General features: G+C 41.1%; 1 protein-coding gene across 1 annotated transcript; it reads left to right on the top strand.

The window, feature by feature from the left end:
• The first annotated feature begins 1,177 nt into the window (after positions 1–1,177).
• On the top strand, positions 1,178–7,785 carry LOC142396098 (protein Fer3). The gene is made up of 2 exons (XM_075478632.1): positions 1,178–1,927; positions 4,491–7,785. Exons 1-2 carry the CDS (start codon positions 1,339–1,341, stop codon positions 4,526–4,528), a joined length of 627 nt encoding a protein of 208 aa, XP_075334747.1. The 5' UTR covers positions 1,178–1,338; the 3' UTR covers positions 4,529–7,785.
• Positions 7,786–11,160: the final 3,375 nt, after the last annotated feature.

Raw genomic sequence — 11,160 nt, 5'->3', positions numbered from 1 at the left:
GGTTATTGCGTTATAATTGAGTTATTTAACCGTTAAGAGCAACTTAAGAAACACTGAAGCCCCATGTCATGTTGACCTCCTATTTTCAAAGATGTTCCGTCTTTCTTTCTTTTATTGACACCATAAGAAAAAGAGCAACAAACAGGACTTGTTTAGGGGAAATCATGTGCCACATGCAGGGAACTTTATTTATTGGAGAAGTCAGTCAGACTGACACCGAAAACATAAATCGCTGACGGTCGCACACAGAGCCATTTTCCATCCCCTTTAAGTTTTTTTTTTTTTTTTTTTAAGTATTTATGTTAGCTGTCCGTGAAGTGTGAGACCCAGTTGCTTGGTTCTGTTAATAACGGTCGCTTCACCTGTTTGTGGCTCATTGTGGTTAAATCTGTCTCTCTGCGTGTCAGAGGGCCTCGCGCTGCCCGCGTTTACTGCAGCAAGCAGATTCCCTTCTAAATTAGCATCCTCGAGCACTTCAGCAAATCAAAACCACGTGTCAGCAAAAGCAGCTTCGTTGAATTAGAGTTCATCGCCGAGCTGCCCTCCATCCAACCTCGAAGAAAGAGTTCGCATATTTGATGAACCCCGGTGTAATTACAGCGTGCCTCCTCTCCATGGTTTGCCTTTTAGTCAGTCATATCATCTGCAAATTAGGAGCGCATTAATGTGGATAAAAGACCCAAATTATATGGGACGAGTTGTGGTAATGCTGTTGGAACTTTATGTGTTTTGTAGGGCTTATAGCCTTTGTAGGCAAAATATGTGGACAACAGCATCAACCCAAAGACACAACATAGAAAAAGCTCATTTTACGTTACAGTCTCCTTCCATGTTGGGTTGACAAAGGGCTTGCACGTGTTTGTGACAGTGCTGTCTCAATAGGTGAAACAATCCCTTTCAGGGGCCGCCGGGTCTGCATGGCCCGCTGCGCCATGACGCGCGGCACGCTGCTGGAGTGTTTTCTGTCAACATTAGCGGAACTACTTGGGTGGAAGTTTATAATTGGACATGTGTTTCCCCCCGCTTTTTTTTTTTATCATTTAGTGATCTACTTGTTGCTTTTGTTATTCCTTATTAAAGCAATGAACGTTCCACGAGGAGGGGTAAAGGAGTCCTTAAGAGCTTCCATTCAGCCTTTAGAATTGGCCGGAGCGACCCGCCGGGAAACGTGGAGGCCTTGAAGTATTTAATCTAGATGTTCCCAAGAAGCTAACACACACATCAGAGATCCACACAGGTAAATAGCAGGAATTCTGCTGTCTGAGCTTGTCCGTCATTCCTCCATACTCTCACCCCCTGTCAGGAGAATAATCAGAATTATTCTGTTTCCGCTTTGAAATGATGGAGGATATAAGCGTATTCTTTGACTTTGACCAGAATGGCAACACGGATTTAGCATTTTGGGGACAGATGGACCAGAACTTCCAGTTTCAGTCCCAGCTGGACTCCTTCCTGATGGACTGCACCGCGGCCAGCGGCCAGCTGTCCCCCTGGTCTTCTTTCGGCTGCCAGTCGGTGTTCCCGGACTCTCAGCTGACCTTCACTGACCTCGACGTGCATTCCCCGGATGTGGGCATCTGCGCTGAGGGCGAGAGTTCCTCTGCCGAGGACCCTCTGGAGGTGAGCGCTCACAGGACGCGGAGGCTGGTGTCGCATCAGCCCCACAAGGTGCAGCGACATGCCGCCAACATCCGGGAGAGGAAGAGGATGCTGAGCATCAATTCTGCCTTCGAGGAGCTCCGCTGCCACGTGCCGACGTTTCCCTACGAGAAGCGGCTGTCGAAGATTGACACTCTGAGGCTGGCCATAGCATACATCGCCCTGCTGAGAGAGATCCTCCTGTCAGGCTGCGACCCCAAATCTTACGTGGACGAGTGCATGAAGAACGGCTACAAGAATCAAACCAATGCCATCTGGAACACCAGTGGTAAGCTCATCAGCCCACCACTCATCTGTGTCTTCAAATGGTGTTAAAGTGTCTAAAGTGTGATGAGACGGGATCTTCTTCTGAAAAGCTGAAAAGAAAACTTAAAAAAACTCGATTTGTTGTTTAGTTTACTAAACTTAGAACATGACTAGATATTTAATTATAAATCAAGTGAAAAAATAAAGTAACATGCTTCGTGGTGAATTATTTTAATGTCTCATCTGTTTTAAGCCATGAAACAAAATGTGATTGAATAAAACTGTAGGTCGTACACAGTCATTTTGTTTCTATAATGTGTACGCCAAACAGCTACATGCATGCAAATGTGTGTTTTAGTTGTTTTTATCTTTTCATTGTGCAAAATGTGACATTCAATTGCAGTGACATCACAACAGACCAGTTTGTCAACCACAAATGTTTGACTCATTTGTGATAAAGTAAGAAACCAAACAAGTATTAGTTTAACATCTCTGAAAAAAGGATATTCACAGGGCATTCTGACTCATTCTCGAGTGTCTGTGTGGCCTTGTAGATCAGTCCCCACAGGGTTGAATATTACTTCTAAAAAGTCTGAGAGGCCTTTTGGAACATCTAGTCCTTTAAATACTTTTGGCAAAAAACTGTCACTTTGGATTTCTTTTCTCAGTGAAAACATCTATTGAACAATAGGTGTGTCCAACATTTCAATGGTACAAAGGGTTCAGATTTCATCCAGGACAAAAAACAAAACTGTCAAAGTTTTAAAAAATAGTATAATAATAATGATGATAATAATAATAATAATAATAATAATGATTAAACAAATGTAATAATAGCAATGATGAGTTAAAACAGAAAATAGCCCAATAACCAAATTATTCACAGATTTTTTTGTGTAACAATTTATTTAAACTTTTTAAAAAATGTGTTAATATATCCATCTTTGTATTCCAGGCCAGTAAAACATTTAACAAACTAAGGACAGGGGCAATATAGGGCTTGTAAGGAGGTTTAAAAAATGTGATTATTCCAAAAAGATGTCAACAGGTGACTGTTGTCAGCATGTAAGCAGCATCAAAGAAAGGCTTAGTTTTTTGAGGAGCAAAGATGGTCAGAGGATCTCCAGTTTATCGTCATGATGTGTGAGAAAAATCATTTAACCGTTGAAAAATGTTCCTCAAAAATAATTGGAAGGGATTTGCACACATCAGTAAACGGTTAAAAGATGGACACGTGTGATCTTCAATCCCTCAGATGGTGCTGGATCTCCAACCGCCACTTATCAAGAGCTGGTAGCAGGGCATGAGATTATTGTGGAAAACTTTTTGCCCACCACCATAATAGAGTGTTCCATTCCCAAATGCAGCTCAGTAAAAATTTACTGAGCAAAAAAGAAGCCTTTTGTTAACCTTATCCAGAGGTAGCGCTCAGATGCATCTAGGATGGACCATCATACAGTGGAAACATCTTTTGTGGTTAGACCAATCAGTTTTCAAGACCTTTTTTTTTCGGGAAGAAGTAGACACTGTGTGGTCTGGACCAGAGATAAAAAAGGAGCCTCCAGACTGTGATCAAGTCCAGAAGGCAGCCACCGGGACGGTATGGGGTTGTATCAGTGCCCTTGGCAAAGCTCATTCACACTTCTGAGATGGCAGCATTACAGCAGAAAAATGCATTGACATTTTAGATCAACACATGCCGCCTTCAAGACCATGAAAACAGTGTTTTTTTTTCGCCTTCTAAATATAAAAAAAATATCATAGACTGGGTCCATATTATAAAAAAGAGAGGCGACATTACAAAGTGGTCAAAGCTTAACTGTCCCAATGTTTTTTTGGAATGTGTTGCCAGTCTGAATTGGAGCACTGGATGCCTATCAAGAGATGAAATAATAAGTCTATGAGAAAAGATTGGGACTATCTTGGTCAATTCTGTCTGCGATTGAATAAAAGTCACTGTAAATATAAGAATATCAGCATTTTTGTCTAATTTGTGGTTGTATATTCAATTCTCTTTTATTTGAAAGGTCTGAATGAGACATTGGCAGACACACTGAAACATACAAGGTCTCCACTCTAAAGCCTCATCTAAATTATCCAAATAAGGCTCCAACCGCATTAATACCAAATTAAGTGAAAGGACCCACTTTAGGTCTGAACCGACAGAGAGCCTTTTGAAAACTATTTCAAATGTAATCAGTGTTTCAGAGGACAGAGGGCAGTGATTGTTGTGGTTCACGGTAATCCCATGAAGCAAATGTCCTTTAAAACAGCTTTCAGTGTGTGTTCAATGTGGACTTTTATACCCAGGTGTGCTTCTCTGGGGCTTTTGGACTTAAATGTGCCTCGTTTTTTTTTTATCAAAACACAAGTACAGTACTTGTATTCTTACTGCCTCCTTTTGCTTAATTAACTATTTTGGTGGGAATCTGCTCGGAAGCCCCTTTATGAAGCTTTTCATGAACGAGTGTGTCCCCCTTCGTTAGGGCCAGACCTAAGACTTGTTAAACAGTCATTAAAATGTGCCTAAACTTGTGTGTTTGCTCTGCTTTTGTCTCTTTCTGCTCCATGTTCCCCTTTCCCAGATCTGACAGCCCGCCTCTCTTGGATAAAGTGGGATTAAGTGAGAAGCGTGGGGTACCCTGAGTGTGGAGACTTCAGCGGGGAGGTGATTCAGGTTTGTTCCTCCCTCATATCTCCCTCTAAATGTCTAAGACTGGCGGCCGGTTGGCATGGCACCGTCTACCGATCGACATCTGCAGACTTCTCACCAGGTCACACACCTCAAGCTTTCTCAGTTTTATCCACTACTTTGTCCTTAGCAGCTTTTAATATTCTAATTCATTGTTGGCTGATAATTGAGAGCCATTGTTTCTGAGGCAGGAGAAGGAAAGAGGGTTGGCACAGCTTTCCCAAACGGATGGCACTTGTCCCAGAGAGGCACACTGTCATGAAATTGAATGGACTTGGAAGGGACTCATACTTTTCCATACGAGGCTGAAGTGTTTTCTGGACTCTTGCTCATTAGGCTGCAAGTTGATGTGTTAAAAAAGGCCTCGAACTTATTAATGAGACAATAGGCGTGCGAGGCAAATCAGTGCAATGTGTTTCAGCATGTCAGGTGCTGTTTCCAAATATAGCAATAAGAGTGGTTGTGTACTGTTTGTTTCATGTGAAAATTTGAGATTTAAAAAAAAAAAATGTATTGTTCATATATCTTATTTGTGATACTTTGTATACTTTGTATGGTTGTGTTTTTTGATCAATTAAGATTATCCAGTGTTTTATAGTAGCTCAGATAAGAATGCTGTGTATTGTGATTAAATATACATTTGAAGCTGCTCGTATCATGTAAAAATGTGCCATGTGAAGTGGATCCCCACAAAAAAGCCATGCAGATTCTTACAGGAATGTGTCGTTTTGTGTAGTTGTGTCGCTGATCTTAAAGGCGTGATCCCAAAAGTCAGCCAGTTTCCTTAAATGTATTTTCCTTTTTTCACTAAGGTCTTCAGTCTGTTACAGAAGTCAGTCAAGCACAATCTGCTCGTCTCTCTTGGTCTAACCCTGATCTCAGTTCGTGTTGGTTTACTTCAATTCGAACCGAGATTTGATTGAATATTTCGAATCACTATGGGAGTATATTGTAACGCATCTGTTATTATCAAGCGACCTATAGTGGTTGCTCGAGCAACTATGTGTGAAGTGCAAAAGTGACGTACATGAGGGTGATAGTTGCCATGTAAAATATTAGAAGGATGTAGTGCTTGGTATTTTGCACTGGGATTAAAAAGGTCTTAATTAGCTCTGATTGGCATCATTGTGGAGGTAAATGAGCTAATACACAGATAAAGAGATAGAACAGTTTCAGAACAGAGTCTTTTTATCTATAGCCGCATTCGGACAGAGCAGTTCTAAGAACGCCGTTCTAAGAACAGTCCTCCTCGAATTTCGTTCTGATAACTGTCCTTCCCGAGTGTAACTGTTTCAGTTTGCATTCACACATGAGTCGGGACCTTGATAGGGACTGATGCGGCGTAACCGTCTGCGACAGTGACGTGTTACTTTAGCGCCACACTCGACAACAAAACAAAACCCCCGAAAAGTAAGGAGAGAAGAAAAAAAACACCACCAAGAAGCTAATATGGAGAGCGGGGAGGCCACCGTGTTCATGGTCTGCATGATGGTGATATTAATCATGGACGATCACATCAGGCGTCTAACATCGAGGCTGGAAGAGCTCACAGAGAGAGTCAGGATCGAGCGCAGGCCATACTTCTTGATTTCATGAAGAAAGGAGAGCAGAGCGCCGCAGACAAAGGAGACCACATGTAAGTTTAACTTATTAAACACGGACCGATTGTGTTCGTGTCGTATGAGGAAACATTTCAGCTGTGACAACATGACAAGGGGCGTAGCTACCAACCACCAAACACCTCCGTCAGATGTGTTCCTATAGAACCCAGAACAGACCCAGCTGAGGAGAAGGAGCTAAAATGGTTCCAGGAACTGAGGGCAATGGTCCCGAGTTCCTGTATGTGCGAATGCGGGAGAAAACGGCCCCGCGGATTAAAAGGTTATAGGAACTGCAAAAGGTTCCTACTGTGCGAATGCAAATGTGTGCAGCTGTCTAAAGCCTTACTGAGGCACGTTGGTGTTGGGCTAACATGCTAAAGTTGACAATGCTGACTGTCAAGGAAAAATAGCACGAGGGACAATTTATTAATTTGTTCATATGTGTTTTACATTTTGCGGAGCAGGGATGGTCAGGGTATTTGTTTATTCTTTTTTTTTCTTTATTTACTCTTTTTAGATTGGAACTCTGTATATTGTTTCTTTTTTTGCTTTCTGGCCACGGGGGGTTATCAGGACTCCAGCTGGTCTTGTTTTACTTGTTTTCACCTACCATGACTGACAGATAAAAAATAAAAAAAGTGAAGGGTTTTTGGACAATATTGGTACAGAAGGGAATCAAACTTAGTTCTCTTGCATGGCAGTCTGTGGTGTAACGCCATCACCGACCCCCACCTATTTCTTATAAGAATTTTCATAAATGTATTTATGGTGTATTTGTGATCATTTAAAGAAATGTACGACATGAGCATGTTCCAGTTTACAAAGGTAAACTAAGGCACAGGCAACCAATAAGCTGACTGCACTGTCTTCCCTCTGTGATTGCTACAACCAAAATCTGAACCAAAAAAATCCCCAAAAATGGAAACGTGTCCGTTAACAGATACACATACTTGATTTGGGTCTTTGCCACCTTAACTTAGCTGATCTCACTCATCCCATCTTTAAAGTAGTACTAGGCTTCCATAATTTTACAAGCTTACTTTTGCTTTGTTAGTTTTTCCAGCTTAGAAATGAAACACATGGAAACATGAGGAAATCCGATTTCTGGTCAGATGTTAATGTTTGTGGTCCACAGATTCTGTCGTATGTTGCAAAGATCCAACAGTTTTTCATTTTAGATGATACTGACATGACATCGAAACCAGTATGCTGGTTTAAATATATTCCATCAATAACATGACAATACTGTTTGAAAACACTTTGTTCACTTCGTGTATGGATTTAGGCAACAACATTACTTGGTTGGGGTTAGAAATTGATCATGGTTAAAGCTAAAATACATTCTTTTTACAATTCAAGCATGCACACCATTTTTACCCTTCACACGCAGCTGTTCTCATGACCACGAAAAGGTCAAAGGATTTTTTTACATACAATGTATCTGCCTGTATGAAGAAAAGTCCCATGGGCCCATTTTGGGAAGGAGGGAAGTCTTAGTGTCTTGTGTTTCAGTTTTCAATGTACTATCATTTCATTTGGTTGTAGTGTTCCTTTATATTTAATATGTATATTATGTGTACATAATATGTAGCTATGAGTTTTAGTGCTTTCTAAATAAAGCTTTGCCTACTTTCTAGAAAAAAGTACAGATGTTTTTACTTTTGGGTTCATGAGCCAAACCTTAGACAAAGAAGAGTTTTTTTTTTTAAAGAGGGCAAAGTGGTATTGCTATTTATCCATATGGAATGAATGCGTGTCAAAGCAATACCATTAGCAAGGTGATTGTTACATTTCACTCCAAACCACACATTATCACCAAGAGAAGAAGTTCTTACATCTGCAAGGGTATTTGCGTTCATCCTTTGGGGTTGCAGTCATTGTTGATCTAAAAAACTGTCATTTCTCATAGCTTAAACTTTACTCTCAACAGTTCACAGATGCAGCTCCAGGTGTTAAATTCAGATCTGTTAAACAGGTAAAGGAAGTGAACAATGTACCAGTTCTTTCTTTTGCACATGTCATTTTAGGGGCCATTGGATCCTTAGTTTAGCCATAGCTTATTGGTGATGAATTTCTAGCGTGGGGGGTTTTGGTTGCTGTAAATGACAAATAAGCTCCGAGTTATTCCTGAGACAAAACTTTTTTTCAGGAAGTCATGTGCAGTTTTGCACTGGCATATTTTCCTCAATATTTCCAGTTGATTAAATAACCAGAAAAGATGCCTGCAGCTAAAGTGCTGTAAACTTGTCTTGGGGAGGAACGTTGGGGAGCTCTATTTGGGAACATGGTAACATTGTTGGGAAGCACTTTAATGTCTCACAGCTCACACTCTACAGCTTGGTATATGCAGTATTCACAGCGCTCCACTTTTTTACATTCTCCAGAACACATTCTTATTTTATCTCAAAATTCTACACACAGCATCCTAATGACAAAGTGAAACAGGTTTGTTTGGAACTTTCGCAAATTCAAAAAATAAAACATTAACATGAATTCACAGACCCTCAAAAGTGAGCTTAGGTGTATCCTGTTTCCACTGGTCATCCTTCAGAAGTTTCTACAACCTGATTCACCTGTGATAAATTCAGTTGATTGCTCATGATTTGGAAAAGCACACACCTTTCTATAAAAGGTCCCATAGTTGACAGTGCATGTCAAAGCGCAAACACACAACACACAAGTCCAAGGAACTGTCTGTAGACCCCCGAGGCAGGATTGTATCGAGGCATCGCTCTGGGAAAGGCTGCAGCATTGAAGATCCCAGTGAGCACAGTGGCCTCCATCATCCATAAATGGAAGAAGTTTGGAACCACCAGGACTCTTCCTAGAGCTGACCACCCATCCACTCTGTGCAGTCGGGGTAGAAGGGCTTTAGTCAGGGAGGTGACCAGCGTTGCTCTGTGGAGAGAGGAGAACATCCTACAGAGACCTCCTTCATGATAACCTGCTTCAGAGCACTCTGGACTCTCATCTTCCAACTGGACAACGACCCTCAGCACACAGCCAAGCTAACAAAGCAGTGGCTTCAGGACAACTCCGTGAATGTCCTTGAGTGGCCCAGCCAGAGCGATCTTAGATCTTAGAGAGATCTTAAAATGGCTGTACACCGGCGCTGTCCATCCAACCTGATAAAGCTTGACAGGTGTAGAAGTTTGAAGTAAAAGATTAATTTAATCTATTTGGGAATAAGGCTGTAACATTGGACATTATGGAAAAAGTGGAGCACTGTGAATACTTTCCGTATGCACTGTATGGCTGTAATACAACAAAATAAGTGAATAGACATGAAAATAAAACCAAGTACAAAAAGCCTTTCACTATATATAACAGAGCGCTGAAGTTTAAAATAAACTGGAAGAACAGTTGTTTCAAAACAAGACAAGAAGAGACAAGCAGAGACCTCTTGATTTATTAGTTAGGAAAAAAATCTAAAATGACTGATAGTAGTTGGTATGTCAGTCAAGTAATATCCATGAATGGTAGGACCCAAGGTTTCCCAGAAGAACTTTGCCAAAGCATCATACTGCCCCTGCCCGCTTTCTGGTGCATCCTGGTGCCGTTTTCCCCCAGGCAAGCTACGCACACATCCACATGATGTGAAAACAAACCATGATTCATCAGTACAGACCACCATCTTTTTTTGCTCTGAGGTCCAGTTGGGACAATTTGTTACCTTCCTATTGTAGGTACTTACAGAGGTAGCATGGGCAAAATCTTTTCTATTGAAACCAGCATCATCTTTTTTTTCAGTAATGCGAGCGACGGAAACTTTTCTGTTGGATTCCACAAGGGCTAGCCTTTACTCCCCATGTGAAAGCAGCATACCCGAGGCTGTCCAGGACTCTGGCAGGTTTTCAGGTGATCCTTCCTTGGACCACTTTTGGTAGGTTCTGTTCACTGCAGATAAGGAACATTCCACATGAGCTGAAGTTGTGGTGATGCAACGGTTTGGCTGTCGAGCCAAGACAATTTGGTATTGTCGAAAAGCCATTTTCTGCTTCCAACACATCATCTTCAAGGACACAATGTTCACTTTCTGCTTGATATATCCCATCCACTTCCTGTACACTAACATTTGAATCAATGTTTTTTTTAGTCCACCTGTCTGTGATAATTATACATGTATGTATGTGTATATATATATATTTATATATATGTGTGTGTGTTTGTGTGCGTGTAGTATTTTGAAATCATCACAGTGGGATCTTCACCCATCAAAAACGGCCCGGAATACCATTCAGATGAGATATGATTCATTCAGCCAAGTGGAAAGTTTTGGAGGCCAGAATGAGTAAGATTCTTCCAGTCTGTGGACTGCATCAGGCCTCTTTTTTCTTTTCTTTTTTGCGTTGAGGTGGTTTATTGATTTAACATCCGGCAGACTTGCACTGACAAACACTGTGAAGCTGTGCTGCAATTGGCCGGCAGGTGTGTTTATCGTGTTAGTGTAACTCTGGAGTCTTGGCCTTGCACTTGTAAATACAATCAGGGCATCACATCCTGTAGGGGTGTGCCTGAAAGAAGTTCGAAAACAGCTCACAAATCAGTCAAATTAGGAAAGCACGACAAATTCTGACAATGGTACAACACTAAAATGTGCATTGAAAACTGTATTTTGCTCTTTAGTTCTCTCTCATATCAATCAATATGCCAAGCAGCTTCTCAGTAATACTCAAACAAAAAGCATTTGACTTGAGGAAAAACATTAGTTTTTTGCAGTAAAGGCCATAGTAGTCCATGAGGTCATTCCTGCCCACCACATTAACCCTTTGCCAGAGGGGTAAACAACACACTGCAACAATTCAGTGTACTTCTTGAGATTAAAGTGTATTTCAGTTTATTTCATGTTCTGTGAATGACATGTTGCTGAATACAGAGAAAATGTGCTCGCTAACGCTCTGCTTACTGTATCAAGACCTACAGGTAAAACATAAAAGATATATATATAAGCATCCCCACTCC

Source organism: Odontesthes bonariensis, chromosome 12 (genome assembly GCF_027942865.1).
Source record: "Odontesthes bonariensis isolate fOdoBon6 chromosome 12, fOdoBon6.hap1, whole genome shotgun sequence".
Classification (NCBI taxonomy): domain Eukaryota; kingdom Metazoa; phylum Chordata; class Actinopteri; order Atheriniformes; family Atherinopsidae; genus Odontesthes; species Odontesthes bonariensis.
Note: the sequence above shows the minus strand (reverse complement) of the source record. Positions and strands in the feature narration are given on the sequence as shown.

What these genes read in the sequence shown, in the direction of transcription:
- LOC142396098 (XM_075478632.1), top strand. Translation starts at nt 1,339, where the DNA reads ATGATGGAGGATATAAGCGTATTCTTTGACTTTGACCAGAATGGCAAC. An exon ending in TGCCATCTGGAACACCAGTG is followed by an intron (nt 1,928 to 4,490) that starts GTAAGCTCATCA and finishes CCCCTTTCCCAG; the next exon opens with ATCTGACAGCCCGCCTCTCT.